Source organism: Ctenopharyngodon idella, chromosome 24, assembly GCF_019924925.1.
Source record: "Ctenopharyngodon idella isolate HZGC_01 chromosome 24, HZGC01, whole genome shotgun sequence".
Taxonomy (NCBI): domain Eukaryota; kingdom Metazoa; phylum Chordata; class Actinopteri; order Cypriniformes; family Xenocyprididae; genus Ctenopharyngodon; species Ctenopharyngodon idella.
The window spans coordinates 5,169,071-5,186,462 of record NC_067243.1 but is presented as its reverse complement, the minus strand read 5'-3'; the positions used below and the strand labels follow the sequence as shown (position 1 = coordinate 5,186,462).

The following is a 17,392-nucleotide window of genomic DNA, read 5'->3' as shown; positions in this document are numbered from 1 at the left end:
TTTTTTTTTACACCACTTTTAACATAAAAATATAAATGCTATTTGTATAGAAATATAAATGCTATTTTTTATTATTGAAATGCTTATCATTAACATTAATGAATGACTGGCATGCTACTTTACATTATAATTTGTCTTTCCTGGTGCACATGGCAAATAGTAAATAATTTAGAAAAAAATTCAAATCTCTTTTCCATACAAGGAAGTTTAATATCACTAAAGTTCAATACCTACCATTAAATCAGTCCATATAACAAAGCTCTGGTATGGTCTTTAAGCTAGAATGTAGTGCAGAATGTGGACTGTTTTATGGTGCCTTTCTGGTATTTGTCCTAGGGGCTTGTTATGTCATTTTATGGAATAGAGATCCAGTTGTAGAAAAGAGTGTAAAAATTCTTATGTTTATGAAAAATACAGCATATTAGAATGATTTCTGAAGGATCACATGACTGAAGTCTGGAGTAATGATGCTGAAAATTCAGCTTTGATCACAGGAATAAATTACATTTTACAATAAATTCACATAGAAAACATCTATTTGAAATTTGATTAATATTTTATAATATTTTTTTTTACTGTATTTTTGATCAAATACATTCAGCCTTTCTCTTTCAAAAACATTGTCTTAATTTAAACTTTTGATTGCCAGTCTGTAAAATAATGCATGTGAACTAATTAGCAAATTATATTTTTATTTTAGATACTTTCCTAACACGGGACATAGGCTATACTTGAATATTAAAGTTGCTGGTTTTACCATGTTTTAGTGTAAGTTTGAGAATGATATTTTGAGTTTTATGAATAATTTTCAAATGATTGTGAAATTACTGAAGAAAGCCTGACCACAGATTCAGAACATTCACTCTTATCTGACATGCTGAATACTGCTACGTTAATGTTTCTTTGTGCATTGTGTGACGAATAACGTAAATGGCATTAAAATATGAAAAGTTCAAAAAGGTTAGAAGTAGTTTGCATCCCTGGAAATTAATGTCCGTCGTTTAACAGTTTTTATTTGATCGTAAACAGTCGGCAAATATTGCTGTAGGCCTATATTGTCTTGTCATGTTCAGCTGCTAATCTTACCTCGGCTCACATTCTTCAAGAATTAAAAAGTGCCGTGCTGGTCGGTTTCTGTGGACAGTAAATCCTGCCTCCTTCGATTTGATTGGATATCTCAAACATTCTGACATTGATGAGCACTTTTAGATTGACTGAGCACACTAAACAGATTAGAGCTTTGCCTCAAGTGGGCCGCGCCCGCGCGAGCAATTCGTCTGGGCTGACGGAAGGATATAGACTACGTAAATTCACTATAATGCATCATTCATAAATATTTACTTTGCAACGGCCCAGCCCACATTGGTTATTGCTGCTGTTATTGCTGCGGCCCACATTGTGCTGCTGCTGTTATTGCTGCTTTTTTTGGTTATTGCTGCTTCTGTTATTGCTGCTGCTGCTTGTTATTGTTGGTTATTGCTGCTGCAGAGCAAGTATGGGACTTGCTACTCCCAATACACACACAACACACTGCTGTGAGCAAGTAAGACATTGTCCAGCGGCCCACCGGGAAAACTCTGGGTACTCCTGATGGCCAGTCCGCCCCTGTTGCTGCTGCTGTTTGTTATTGCTGCTGCTGCAGTTATTGCTGTTGCTGCTGCTGTTATTGCTGCATGTTGCCGCTATTGGTTATTGTTTCTGTTGTTATTGCTGCTTGCTGCTTTTTTTGGTTATTGCTGCTGCTGTTATTGCTGCTTGCTGCTTTTTTTGGTTATTGCTGCTGCTGTTATTGCTGCTTGCTGCTGCTATTGGATATTGCTGCTGCTGCTGTTATTGCTGCTTTTTTTTTGGTTATTGCTGCTTGCTGCTGCTATTGGATATTGCTGCTGCTGTTATTGCTGCTTGTTGCTTTTTTTGGTTATTGCTGCTGCTGTTATTGCTGCTTTTTTTGGTTATTGCTGCTTGCTGCTGCTATTGGATATTGCTGCTGCTGCTGTTATTGCTGCTGCTGTTATTGCTGCTTGTTGCTTTTTTTGGTTATTGCTGCTGCTGTTATTGCTGCTTGCTGCTGCTATTGGATATTGCTGCTGCTGCTGTTATTGCTGCTTTTTTGGTTATTGCTGCTTGCTGCTGCTATAGGATATTGCTGCTGCTGCTATTGTTGCTGCTGTTATTGCTGCTTGTTGCTTGTTTTGGTTATTGCTGCTGCTGTTATTGCTGCTTGCTGCTGCCATTGGATATTGCTGCTGCTGCTGTTATTGCTGCTTTTTTTGGTTATTGCTACTTGCTGCTGCTATTGGATATTGCTGCTGCTGCTGTTAGTTGCTGCTTTTTTTGGTTATTGCTGCCTTGCTGCTGCTATTGCTGCTGCTATTGGATATTGCTGCTGCTGCTGGTATTGCTGCTTTTTTTTTTGGTTATTGCTGCTTGTTTTGGTTATTGCTGCTGCTGTTATTGCTGCTTGCTGCTGCCATTGGATATTGCTGCTGCTGCTGTTATTGCTGCTTTTTTTGGTTATTGCTACTTGCTGCTGCTATTGGATATTGCTGCTGCTGCTGTTATTGCTGCTTTTTTTGGTTATTGCTGCTTGCTGCTGCTATTGCTGCTGCTATTGGATATTGCTGCTGCTGCTGTTATTGCTGCTTTTTTTTTTGGTTATTGCTGCTTGCTGCTGTTATTGCTGCTTGCTGCTGCTATTGGATATTGCTGCTGCTTCTGTTATTGCTGCTGCTGCTTGTTATTGTTGGTTATTGCTGCTGCAGAGCAAGTACGGGACTTGCTACTCTCAATACACACACAACACACTGCTGTGAGCAAGTAAGACATGCTGCTGCTGTACAATATAACATACATGAATTACCCATAGCAGATCTATACAGGTGGAGCTGGGGATGGGCTGGGAAAGGCTGGAACAGATGGAGGGTTTCTGAAAGCGTGCTGCAACTACTACAGCAAATGCTGATCAAGTATTTGAAGGTTGAGCAGCGAGCTCATACAGCAGGAATCAATCAGCTGTGCCCTATAGAGAATGATGTGATTGCAAGCAGATTGAGTTAAGGACTTATACGCCAGTTAGAGTTTCATGACAGAACTTTGTATTTACCAGTAAAAGGTACTTTGTTGTATTTTATTACATATTTAATTTTATCTTTTAGCTTCATATTAAAGATTCCAATAAACAATGTTAAACAATGTGATTTCATTTACCCAAGTGCTTATTGGTGTTGGTAAGACAAAAACAAGCTTCTGAGGTCACTGGTTTTGGTCGCTTCCATCACAATGCATAAAACAAATCTGTCATCAGTAGAGAACTGAGAGAGTCTGAAGCCTCAGAAATCAGGCAAAAATGAACACATTAATGTGCAAATCCTTGAAACTTCATTGAGAAGGTTATGTAATAGGCTACAGCAGATGTCTGCTTTTGAGACATGGAGAGGGTCAAATAGGCAGCTGTGTATTTCTGAAGAATGGGAATCTATTACCTGACTTATAATCTGCGAGCAATAGACGCGTCTAATACGCTGCTGACTCAGCGGAAGTGCTTGCGGTCATTCGGATTGCCTGTCGGGGATAATTTGATTTCTCTTTCCCTTGGAAAGCTCTCGTTTATCACGCACTGTCTCATAAAGCAGTCGGTGAAAGCTCATGATGAAGTCCACCTTGAGGCAGAGCTGGGGAAAACTCGGTTATACCTACTTATACGCTTATGCTCAAAGAAACGCACACATTTTTCTCACAGTGTAATATATTTCGTCCTCTCACTACCTTGACAAACAAACCTAAAGTCCGTGTTAAAAAATGATCCTGTGCAACATTTCCCAGAGAACACGAGCAGCTGTATAAGAACTGCATGATTTATGAGTCAATGTGCTGCACATTTCATTCAGTCTGCATGAGAACATCTGCACAACTCTCTTTCTGCTGAGCAACTGCGACCTGTTTTATTCAATAAGCCCATCTGCTTATAGAAACGTCATTTTGAACATACAAGCAGCTTTAAATGGTTAAAGGTAACCTTACCATCATAATGCAAGAGTGTTGTAGATGGTTGCCAAGCTGCTGTGGTATTCTGTGGTGTTCTATGTGAGTGGCCCTTGTATTGTTTTCTTTCATTTTCTTCGGCTGTCTCACCTTGCTGTCATCCTGTCGGTCACATGGTTTGTGATTACTCATCTGTGCCCGGTTACCAGATTTCTATGCATCTGCAAATGTTGGCATACTCAACTTCAGCCTGTTGCCCCTCATTCTCAGAACTCCACATGACTAGCAGACACAGCCATTAATATTCACTGCACATGTACTGTATCCCAGCATGCCACTGACGTTAAGTGCCTCTTTGAGGAACATTGACCTCACAGTGGATTGGAGGTTCGTGCTTAGAATGGTCATTATTGAGGCCAGCGAACGCAAACAGAGAAGAAAAACAAGGCAAGAGTGAGGAAACGAGTGTTTATTGTGTGATTTCATGCTTGACTGAGAGAAGACACGTGATATCAGCTTTCTGTCTCTCACAATTTGTCAGTGTTTATAACTTTTGGGTTAAGTCTGCATCATCTCTGTGGTTTGGCCTTCTTTGAGATCCAATGCAAGACTCTAAATCTGTCTTGTTTTCAGGGTTTTTCATAAACCTTCACCTTCATAGTTCACCCCAAATATGAAAACTTTGTCATCATTTACTCACTCTTCCAACCTCAAATCTAATTTATTGTCTTATTTATATATTTTTGTGGAATTTCTGAAGAATCTTTACACTGATTTTTTCCATTTTCGCAGAATGAAAGTTCAAAGTGGATTTATATATCCAGACTCAAATTAAAGTAATTTTCAATGGCAATTTTTCCTCTACTGAAGCACATAGTACATGTTAAAAAATGCTATTTGAAAAAAAAAAAAAAAGATATTTTGCACCAGATTTTATGAGACTTATGCTAAAACGCCTTTACTTTGAATATGTAACATATGAATGAAGACATAAATCCTCCAACAATGTCTGGTCATTATGCTATGGAAGCCCGTTTCCGCCACTAAATAAAAAAATAAAAACCGTAATTGCGACTTTTTATCTAAGAATTCTGACTTTTTTCGTCACAATTGCGAGTTATAAAGTTAGAATTGCGAGAGAAAAAGTCAGAATTGCGAGACAAAAGTTTATATCTCGCAATTGTGAGAAAAAAAGTCAGAATTGTGAGATATAAACTTGCAATTCTGACTTTTTCTCTCGCAATTGCGAGTTTATATCTTGCAATTCTGACTTTACATCACGCAATTGTGAGTTTATATCTCAGAATTGTGACTTTATATCAAGCAATTGAGAGTTTATATCACGCAATTGCGAGTTTATATCTTAGAATTGTGACTTTATAACTCGCAATTGCGAGATAAAAAGTCAGAATTCTGAGATAAAAAGTCGCAATTACTGTTTTTATTTTTTTATTTAGTGGCGGAAACGTGCTTCCATATAATGGTCCACTCCATTTTATGTAGTAAACTCTACAAAATACACATAAACATCCCCTTAAAATAATATAATAAAAGTCCAATGAATTACTATGATATTTGTGAACCCAGCGCAAAACATTTCTCTCGCTTCGTCCTTCATGTTGCATAAATTTTGCCATTTTTAATTGCTTGTGTTTGTTGACTCACTAGGGTGTAGTGAAGCTGATTCTGTATTATAATGCAAACATGGCATTTTGCAATAACAGGTGTTTCTGTGGACACTTCAGACTCAATCTCATCTGTGTTTTGGCACAGCGGTGATGGATAGACCCGTCTGCTACGCCCAGCGTCATTTTCCTACCCTGCAAAACAGCATCTGCATGTAAAGCATGATCTTTTCTCCTCCGTGGACTCCATAATAAATCACAGGCCCCCTCACCTCCGTAACTCACAGCTACAGCTCCAGGCTCCCTTTATTTCATTTTGCAGGAATAAACCGCACCTAATCATATTATGTCGTCCTGTTGTGGCGTGATATATAAATGAGTCTGATGTAAAAGCAATGTGTGAATTTTCAATGGCACTTACATAAGTTAACATGAATAGAATTTTTTCAAGGATTCAATTTTTCCTTAATCTCTTGACGTAGAGTTCATTGTACTAGGAAACGTTTTCAAAACTTTCAAACTTCCTTCCCATTAAATTAAGACCAGTTGTAAAATAAAATAAAATAATAAAATTAAAATATTTTTTTTAATTATACATTGAATACATTTGCTAAGCCTCTTAAAATAAATAAATAAATAAATATTGGCTGGCATGTTTTAAATGATTGAATTATTGAATATTTTAATGAAATCCAACTCGTCCCTGGTACTGTAAGAACAGGAACATCAAAGTGGATTGCTTCATTATTAGAAAGAATAAGCCTTGACATGTTTAATAAATAAATAATAAAATATTGGCTGGCAGGTTTTTAATTAACGAATTATTAAAAAAAATTTTTCGAAATCCAACTCGTCCCTGGTACTGTAAGAACAGGAACATCAGAATGGATTGCTTCATTATTGGAATGAATAAGCCTTGACATGTTCAGTGAAATGAACTGGCACCGGCAGCAGCCAAAATCCCTTTTTATTAAATATTAGTATTTAATTATAGATATAAAATAGATTAACATAGACCTTCTGAAATGTTCTCACAAAACTTCCCCAGCTCATGATGCAATATTTCATTCCGAAAGAGTTTTGCCATTTTATACCTTGGACATCGATTAAAATCAATGGCACATCCAGGAGCGAGCTACCAGCCACGAAAGAGATTTAACGAAGTTATGAAAGCACATAACAGTAGTTCAGGACTTAATGAAGTTCAGAGAGGTTAGTTAGGACAGACAATATCGATTCAACGGCGTAAACCGTAGAAGACACAATAGTGGCTACTGGACAACAATGTCGGTCCTCGTCTGAACCTTGGAATGTATATTTGTGGTTAAAGGTACATCCTTCCACACATTCTTTAATTCAAAGCAAACGCTGCCAAGTACAATGCCTGGAAAAAGGATATTTTAGGCCTCACGTCCTCTTCATCCGATGTCATCATGACGAGGTCGATGCTGCGACCTTTAATCCAGTACCGAAGATGGCTGCGGAATCGACCCGACCTTCAAGAGTTCCATTTGGAATCTGATTTCCTCTTGAGTAGAAAGTTAAATTCCAGTGAGAGAATTCACTTCTGTAAATAAACCAAACTGGTTAAGTTTGCATAATAGTTGAGTGACTTCGTAAAAAATGAAAATGTCAAAAAGTTGATGCATTTTTAAAATGCACAGCTTCAAAACCGTCAAATAAACTGGAGAACTAGATTAGATCTTTAAGGAAATGTTGACCTATATGTTTAAACACATGGAGTGCTCTCTTCCCTTTGGACTTGTGTTTATGAATATTTTCCTAGTATGTACTTATGGCTTATGCAACTTGGTACTTCAACTTTGTAAAAAAACAAACCAAGAAACACATAAACTTGGTGGACAACATAAAAATCTGACTGATGTCCATCACCAAATGTTGTGAGATGGTTGCCAAGAAACATAAAATTCAAAACACTTCTCTAAAGTATCGACCCACTGAGAAATTCCTCAAACGGCACTGGCGAACTCAACTTGCCCTCTCATTCTTCCTTGGCTGTTGAAAATATTCCCAATAAAACCTTTTTGCACCTCGTAAACTGTTTTATATCGGTGTCAAGCACCTCATATTCACTTTTAGGAAAGGTCTTCGAATAAACCTAAAAATTGTTTGCTATTAACACAAGGGATAACGAGAAAGTATATAAACTTTAAATGGAAGTTGAACAAATGCAAGACATTTTACAACTCAACGTCTCAGCTCGTACACATCAGAAATGGCATGGCAAATCAAATCAGACTGCTCTGAGAACATCTGAATCAATCTACAATCAAATTAAATGCCGCACAACCATTATTATTTCATCAGCTTGTAATTTGAAGGCGGTGAGATGATCTTGATAGGCTCATAATTAGCATATTCTTAGGATGAATGTGAAATAGTGAGACAAAAGCCACAATCAGAAGGACAAACTTGAATATGAATGTGAAAGTCTGTAGTAAAGAACGTTTAAGCAACACATTTTAAAGGAATTGATCTTTAAAACAACTTAAAGAAGAAAATAGTCAACAATAGTTAAAAAAAACTGCAGAAAATAATACTTATTATTTTTCATGTATTGTTTTTGCATTAGATAGATGAGGCAAATTTCTATTCCCAAGACTGAGATGACATTAATCTTTCCTCCAGCGCCTTCTACAATCACCGAGATTTATGTTGCTTAAGCTTATTACTTCAATTATGCTGTCAAGCTGGGTCTGAACAATTTCCCATGATGCAATGCATCAGTCACTCTGGTCATTATTTCTGCTATTACCAGACGTCTAATGACATTGATAACATTCTCATAATCTTCAAACCGGCCAAATGTAAGCAGATCAAGTCACCGACAATCGCGCTAACCCTGGCCATTGCACATTTTCAACCCATTTTAGATACAAAATTAAGTGCTCTGCCTACATTTATGCATGAACAATATGGCTTCATTTTGTCCCTCAGAGCAGAAGAAGCCATTATCCAGCCCATCTCATAACTAAAAGCTCTTCTGCAGTCACAAAGATCGATTACACCAATGTAATTGTCTTTTTCTTGGCGGACAATGATCATATTAACTCTGGAAAGCAGAACAATGTGTGCCGAGTATGTCTGAGCGACATTAAGCAGCTAGGACACTTACAGATTGTAGACTTTTATCAGTACCCCATCAAAAAGGTAGGCTATACAGGATATAGCCTAAAATGTAGAGTGAAGGGGAAAAAAAGGTAATGGAAACTTGATTTGCAAAGTTTCTCAGGGAAACGCAAAACTTTCATAAAAAGCATCTTCCCATCTCACATTTTTCCATCACCATGTCCCTTTAGGGGATCTGTAAAAATGCAGTAGATTGGTTAATAAACTAGAATGGTTAATAAACCTAGACATTTGAAAGTTTTGTTTCCTGAACAGCTCATAGATTAATATCCACCTGCTCCAGCGCCTTCATTTTGTATTCTAACGTACGTTATGATGCGAGGAAACTACTGCAAATGAATCAGTGCGTCACGTAATTGAACTCGAACTGTCCAAATGAATCAAACTGAATCTCAAATGTTTTCAGTTTTGCGAACCGTTTGACCGATTAGATCCAAAAAGTGATTTATTCGCGATCTGACATTGCTAATTCTAATGCTAAATAGCTGAGTGCGAACGCAAAAAGCGTCTTCCCATCTCACATTTTTCCATTACCATGTCTCTTTAGGGGCTCTGTAAAAACGCAGTAGATTGGTTAATAAACTGCTGACAACCTGATAAACATTTGAAAGTTTTGTTTTCATAGATTAATATCAAATCATAGATTAATATCAAAGACTATAGAATAACACAAGACATGTCACTCGTATTGTTTTGAATGGGAGAAAGTGTAACGCTCAATATGGCGGAATAAGTCCCGCCTTCAAAATAAGAGCCAATCGCCGACCTGTAAAGTCATCGCGTCACTGCAGCGGCCGTTAGAAGCACCGGTTTCTATAGAAACAGTCAGACGCGCGCCTCCGAAATGAGGCACAAGAGACGCGCATTTAGGTCTGCGCATGCGCATTAGCTTGATCCAGCCTAAATACTGTTTTTTTGTCATGATTTGAGCGTTTGGAAAAAAAATTTATGAGACAGTTGTTGTCAGATTTCATTGGTGATTTCAAATATGAAATTTAATCGAAAGCTTGGCAAACAGCTTTGGAGAATGTGATGTTTCCCCATTCAAAGAGATAGGAGCTGCATGATGTCCAGGATGCCCGAGAGGCGTTTCAAAGATGGCCGCCGAGTGAAATGACTTGTCTTAAAGGGACTTTGTTAATATCCGCCTGCTCCAACGCCTCCATTTTGTATTCTAACGTACGTTACGCTGTGAGGAAACCGCTGCAAACGAATCAGTGCGTCACGTGAGTGAACTGTTCAAATGAATCAAACTGAATCGCGAACAATATCAGACCTTTTCGCGAACCGTTTGCCGGATTAGAGTGATTTATTAGCGATCTGACTTTGCTAATTATAATGCTAAACAACTGATAAAAAATTCACTGTGACATGATTGCTGAAATATTATCAGAAAAAAAAATATTCTCGATCGTCTCCACCGTCAGACATGGATTCAGTTATTTAGATGCGTTTGTGTTCTAAAGAGAAAAGGAATACAACATAGTTAGGAAAAACATTTTACTTTTAAACATTTTTTAACATTTTATTTTGTATCCCAAGGTACTCCTTTTCTTAATGATCGTGGCTTAATCGTGGTAGCTATATGAGAATAAAAGATATTGCTGATGTTCATCTTCTTATATTGGATTCCAGCGCCTCAAATATTCAGCTGGAGGTGATTTCATTCTGGCCACAGAGAGACAAATGACAGAAATCTCTACATTTTATGTGAAACCGGAGCGCTATCGTTGACATTTTCTGCGGATCCTTGGCGGACGTTCTCAAAGCTTTTTGGTTGTGTTTCAGGACACATGCTGTGGGAGGCTGCAGACGTTGCACGACTGTTTACAAGGATCTGTCATTCATTCTAAATGAGGTGAGAGATCCACATTCAGGCCACGAATCCTGGAGGCAAATAAGAGCGTTTTTGGATCTATTTACATTTCCTTTGAACCCCGCGAGTGGGTGACCTTCTCTTCTCAGCTTTAACAATCTGGTCGTGGTTTAACGCTAAACCAACACAGATATTTCTTTCTTAAAGAGATAAAACCTTATAATTTCCCCACCTGCAGTACAAATGCTCCTGAACTCATTTGTTGTAAAGATGAATGAGTCAGTTTGTACTGAAGAAACTTAATGCTTATTAGCAGTGTGTTACTTCAAAAAAGCAAGTAACTAGCCTATATTAAGCTACTAGCTAATACATCTTCAACAGTGTAATTAGATTACTCTCTCTAAAAAGTATTGGATTACTTATTAATTACTTTCTAAATCTCATATAAACCTTGACCAGTTGAACAATACAAGGATAGACATGAAATTGCTCTTTTAATTATTTTAAAACGATATACAATTGCGTAAATTACTCTCGAAGTGGGCAAATGGAGGTTTCATTACATTTTGATGTTAAACCCACTATTGTTTTATATAGAATTGTTCTAGTACAGTATTTAATGCAATTACATCAGAAGTAACTGTAATTAAATTACAGAAATATTAAGAGTAATCCCTTACTTTACTTTTTCAAGGGAAAAGTAATTAGATTACTTGGTAACAACTGGTGGGTAAATTGTAAAGAAGGATCCTGTGGAACATGAAAAAGATCGATAATGTGGTTGAGCAATATTTTATTTTTATGGTAAACATGTCGTGTTGTACTTACAAATATATATGTACATGCCAGCATTAATGACGAACACAATCATTGAGTATGAACATGAATGTATTTGTAGAGCAGATTGAGAGTTTGAGATGAAGGTCTTTGCTTTTTTCGCTCTCCTCTAGCGCCATCTTCTGGCAGACAACCAGAAGAACTTCATAAGCAAATCTGTTTCTTAACAATTGTTTGTAAACGGACACATCATGACTTCATTTGTACATCTGTTTCTTAAAGGAACTGTTCACCAAAATCTGAAAATTCATCATTTACTCACCAACATGCCATCTTAAACCTGTATAAGTTTCTTTCTTCTGTGGATGTTCAGCAGAATGTTAGAAAATAGCCTATAATTAAAGTGGATGCTAAATAATACTGCAAAGCTCCAACACATCAATTCCACGGTAAAAATATCAGCATGGGAGTGAATAAATAAATAACTGAAATTTCATTTTTGGGAGAACTAACAATTCAAAATCACATCCATCTTAAATAATGTTATTAAATTTAAAAATACATCCATAAGATCATATTAAAACAATTATTTCCTCAGTGTGTTCATAATAACATGGTCCATCAGCTGTTTTGCCGTCACGTGTTTCTCAGGTTCTTGAGCTCCAGCTCCAGTTGTCGGATTCTCTCGTCTTTTTCTCCAAGTTCATCTTTGAGTTTCCTCAGCTCATCCTGCTGCCTGTAGACCATCTTCAGCAGCTGAAAAAACACATATGTGATCTCTAGGATGTCTCATTTTTTCCTCCTAGACATCAAAAGCTTAAATAAAGAGCAAATGGAGAAGTTCACAGATGTTTCTCCTAGGAAAAACACCCCAGTAATCTCATATTGGGCTACAAAGGCATCAAAGCTTGATTTGTTTTGCCAAAAATATGTGATTTATGATGTCTGAAGCTTTGTTTGGTTGAGAGTCACAAGTCTGGATCAGTATTTGTTTCATAAGAAGCACAAACCCAGCACAGGTTTGATCTGAAGACTCCAAAACAGTCACAAAAAGACTTTCATTCTCTATTAATAACACTTTTGGTCTAGCTACATGAGCACATAGAATTATACTCACATTTATTTTATGTTTAAATATCAGTTACAGTTTCTGTACAATACATTATCTTAATTAACGAAGCCCTCATGAGACTTGCCTATTTACTTGGTTAATTTATACATACTTAAGTCAAAAATACACAAAACTTTTATAGCTTCAATATCAAATTAAAAAGATTTCCACAAAAATCTGAAGCGGCACAACTGTTTTCAACTTTGATAATAATCAGAAATGTTTCTTGAGCATCAAATCAGCCTATTAGAATGATTTCTGAAGGATCATGTGACACTGGAGAAGCTTTGAATCACCGAAAATAGTTGTTTTGAATTGCAAAAATATTTCACAATATTGCTGTTTTTTCTGTATTTTTGATCAAATAAATGAAGGCTTGGTGAGTGTTAGAGACTTCTTCTTTCACAAACATTGAAAAATCTTAATTATTCCGATCTTGTTCTCTTTGCCTCATCCTTTATACTCTGAGCAGAATCACATCACATTACTTTAGTAAAATGGGTTGTGAATGCTTCCTTTATGTCTTTACATGAATCATACTGTATATGAGAGCTCCTCATGAGCTTTGAAAGAGAAACTCCAAACAATAACACAAACACACACACCTCTTTGTCTGTGTTGGGAGAAATGTTCTCCAGTAAGTCAATGCCCTTAACTGTTCGTCTGTCCCGTTTCGATGCTCTGAGACCTGCTGGATTTGGACGTTTATATGCTTCTTTAAGAGAAATCAGCACTGGCCCTGTACAAACACAGATGCATTTACACACAGAAGCAGTAATGAATTCAAATCATGTTTATTTATGCATTTATTCCCTGATATATATGAAGATGAAGATGTCACCTCTGTCAGTCCCACTGAGCCACTCCGCAGCCGACAGGGCCGATTCTGTGCCCGCCGTCATCGGAAAAAGATCCTCCTGAAACGACTCAGACTGCAGCAGACACAGATGATAATTAAACACACATAACAGTGGAGAACATTCAGTCTGTTACGCACACAAACCATTATATGACTTCAGAAGACTTGGAATATAAGTAAAATTAACTCTTTCCCCACCAGCGTTATTTAAAAAAATTGCCAGCCACTGCCAGCATTTTTGAACATTTACTTGTTGCTTTTAAACAAACATCAACAACCACAACAAAAATTCTAGCTTCATGCATTCTTTTTTTTAATCAACACTTGAACATTTTAAACAAAAAAGCTGAGAAAATCACATTTTTTGAGTTAAAGAGTTAAACTTCACTCAGATAAGCGTCTGATTTCATCTTGTCTTTAAAGCTCAAAGGTAAGCCCATGTTATAAAATCTTGGTTTCTCTCACCCTGCGTGGGACGATCATGGAAATGGGCTCCACCAGATTTTTCAGAGTCACCAGCTTATAAAACCTGAAGATCTCGCACTCGCCCACATCGACGCCGCGTTTGGGCATCAAACCTGCATGCAAACGTCACCAGATCAGACTTGTTCACCTCCAATGATTAACTTGACACCTCCACCTCAATATTATCACAGAAGTACTGAGATAAAAGTTTATAGTTCGGATAAACACTGATGTCTATGATAGAGCAAATCACCTTTTGAAAGTAACTTGGTGCTTCAAATAACGATTGTGTCATTACATCATTACGCCACTAGGTGGCGACAAGCGACTGTTAAAAAATGTATTTGCCATTGAATCATTCATTCAAGAGATTCATTCAAAAATGCTGATTCATCCAGTAATGAAACAAGTGAAGTATTTATGAATGAGTCATTGAATCATTCATTCAACCTGTTTTTTTTTTTTATAATAAATTCAGATTAATTAACATTTTAAATAGACTGCAGCAATTAACATTATTATTTTGTTATTTAGTTTAGTTGTCTGTTCAGAATCGTGATATTCTGTTTGAACAAATAAATCGTGTTTCTCAATTTAACGAGAATCGTGCAGCTCTATGATCCTCCTAACGTGTTACAGTAACTCACCCAGACCCTTCTGAGGAGCCGGAGACCTGAACTCCATCAGCAACTGCAGGAAGGGTTTCTCAGGACTGACCTCATAATACCTGATGTTTCCGTCACCCTGTGGATACAAGACAATTTCGACAGCAAGATTATGCACGCAGTTCTGCACGTTCGCTTATAGTTTTATTTGCACTACGTGTAAATTAGATGCCATTTATACTTAGTGCAAATACTATTTGCACCTCAGTGTATTGTAGTACATTATAAAACGGTATGCAACAATAACAGCATACTCAGTGTATATGATTATATTTATTAAAATCTACATGGATTCTCCTTTTTTGGGACATTACTTGCCTATCCCTATAGCTCATCCATAACCCTACCCGCATCGTTGGGCACTTTATTTCCACTTAAAAATCCCTCTTCGAGCTGATATGCGATGGGAAAAGGGAAAAGAATGAGTTTGGTAAAAAGTGGATTCTCGCCTTATACTCTCCACACCGCTGATCCTGTTATCAGACCGGTTTCTTTTATAATTTTGTCTGCCTTAATCAGACAATGGTGGGCGGAGTTAGTGTAAATAGCTTCTGCCAACAAGGCGGCCTATTTACACTTTTTTAATAGAGGCTCACTCACCTTCCCGGCCAGATAGACCATGTGTGTGTCGGCATCATAGAACGGGAAGAGGATGCCCGACAGTCCGTCGATCTCTTCCTCCATGACGGGTGCAGACAGGTCATCCTACATATTTAAACAAATGTCTAGATGAATTTGTTTACTTATTCTAGTCGCCCTAGTGACATTAAAACGTTTAGACCCTACCTGATCCCATAATGCAATCTGTCTGGTGTTCCACCTGGAGACGCCCGTGGTGAGGACGCGTTTCAGATTACCCAGAAACACGACGCGGTTCACTCTGGTGCTTTTACAGTCTGCTTCCTGTTTGGATGTACAGATTACATATAATTAAACAGGTTCAGTTAAAATACAATGTACAGTTAAATAATAATCAATCTAAAAATAAATATAATTTTATCAGTTTATTAGTTTATTTTTTATTTTATTTTATTATTTGGCTAGTTTTGTATTTTATTTTAAAAATTTCTTTAAAAGCACAAAATTTAAATTAAAATGCTTCTATTGTTTTTATTTGTTCCATTTCTTGAATAATTGTTTTGCAATTTCATTTTACTTGAATTATAGCTCGAAAAACCTGAAGCAGTGTTTGAATAATTGGGAAACAGTTTTCCATATAATTTAATTTAGTTTATTAACATTTCAATATTAAATAAACCAATTCAATTATAAAATAAAAATAAGAAAATAAGAAAAAATGAGTAAAATATAAATATATATAAATAATTATAAAACATATAAAATGATTTTATTAAAAAACAAAAAACAACAAAAAAACAATTGGAATAATTCAAAAATGACATTTGTTGGCTTGTGCCAGTATATGACGTCTGCACTCACCTGAAGAACTTTCCCTGAACGAGGATCAATAATCCGCAGTTTTTTGTCCTTACAGCTGGTGGCCAGTAAACTTCCATCGGTGTTGAAGGACATACAGAGGACGACGTCTGGATGGCTGTCAATCATCTTCACAGCCACGCCCTCTTCCAGATTCCAAATCAGAATCTGTTCCGTAAACAACAAAATATCACCATTGTTTTGTCATTCAGATCTAGTTCTGGTTGTCTTGGTTACCTTGCAGTCGTATCCGGCGCTGAGCAGGATTCCGCTGCAGGTGGGATGCCACTCAATAAGCCCCGCCCTCCGGCTGTGGCCAATCAGGATCATCAGAGCTTCTGTCATGTTCCTTCTCAAACCGCCATCAGGAATCTGCCAGATTCTCACCTGGAGTTCAAAGGTCAAGGGCAGTTTTATTTTAGTATTATTCAGATACTATTATATTTATCCCTGGTCAAGGCTGCATTGGCATTAATGTGATCATCATTATTTATTTCTCATAACAGGTTTATTTCTCACCGTGCAGTCCTCCGAGCTGGACGCGATGATGTTGTCCATGAACGGACTCCATTTGATGTCCATCACGCTGCCCTGGTGGCCACAGACCTTTGGGTGATGAGGGTCTATTCGCCCTGGCTGAGAGAGAATGAGCTCATATTTAGACCGGGGCAAGTTGTCACACGGTATGAGATATTGAGTCAAATGTTTTCTCTAGCAGTGATTTTGTAAGTTGGTAACATCTAGTGAAGCCTAGCTAGCTTAAATTAGAATATTTTTGTGAATTGTATCCTCCAAACTCAATATCATCACATGCAATTTTTATCTGTTGGGTAAAAAGTGAACATAAAACAATAACAATATCTATATTCACTATAGTAAAAGTATAGCAACTTCTATTATAATTAAAATTCTCTTGGCTGCAGTTCTTATGTCTACCAGAATGTGGCGCTACAAACAAACTATGCATTGTGGTTCCACAGAAATCTGAGCAGCCACATTACCCAAAATACAATGAATTTGTTGAGAGTAAAAACATTTAATTCACTACACCCTCTTTAGTTCAATAAAACACATTTCTGATGTGATTTTGATTCAGTAGAGTTTGTGTACGCTTGAGGACTGAACTAATCAGAATCAGAACTCTAACAGAGGGCTGACTGAGCATCTGTACCAGTCACATGTGTCTCCATCTCTCACTCCCAGCCTGACATTGATATCAGTACATCCTCCAAACACTGAGCACACGTGTCTGAACACACACACTTATGGATTACTACAGTCTCTAATTTGCACATGATCTCATTACTGTGTAGTGTTGACAAAAAAAAGTTTGTTTTAGTATGCACAGTACAGATATGCTTGAATTGGCTGGATAGTTAAACTAGTTTTAGCATGTACTTTTATGTTTTAGTATATAAAACATGGTTGCATGGTTAAACTAATTATTTTACTATATACAGAACGGTTATGTTTCAGTTGGTTGGTTAAATTATTTTGTTTCAGTAA

General features: G+C 37.0%; 1 protein-coding gene across 1 annotated transcript in view; it reads right to left on the bottom strand.

Moving 5' to 3' along the window:
• Positions 1 to 11,348: 11,348 nt before the first annotated feature.
• Positions 11,349 to 17,392, bottom strand: part of coro2bb (coronin, actin binding protein, 2Bb) — an 11,119-nt gene continuing 5,075 nt past the window's right edge. The window contains exons 4-13 of the mRNA XM_051884895.1: positions 16,406 to 16,522; positions 16,124 to 16,273; positions 15,890 to 16,054; positions 15,236 to 15,352; positions 15,050 to 15,154; positions 14,432 to 14,528; positions 13,785 to 13,897; positions 13,302 to 13,392; positions 13,066 to 13,199; positions 11,349 to 12,105 (exon numbers count right to left, since the gene is read on the bottom strand). Of these exons, the coding sequence (XP_051740855.1) occupies positions 11,986 to 12,105; positions 13,066 to 13,199; positions 13,302 to 13,392; positions 13,785 to 13,897; positions 14,432 to 14,528; positions 15,050 to 15,154; positions 15,236 to 15,352; positions 15,890 to 16,054; positions 16,124 to 16,273; positions 16,406 to 16,522 (1,209 nt within the window). The 3' untranslated portion in view covers positions 11,349 to 11,985. The remainder of the gene's footprint in view (positions 12,106 to 13,065; positions 13,200 to 13,301; positions 13,393 to 13,784; positions 13,898 to 14,431; positions 14,529 to 15,049; positions 15,155 to 15,235; positions 15,353 to 15,889; positions 16,055 to 16,123; positions 16,274 to 16,405; positions 16,523 to 17,392) is intronic.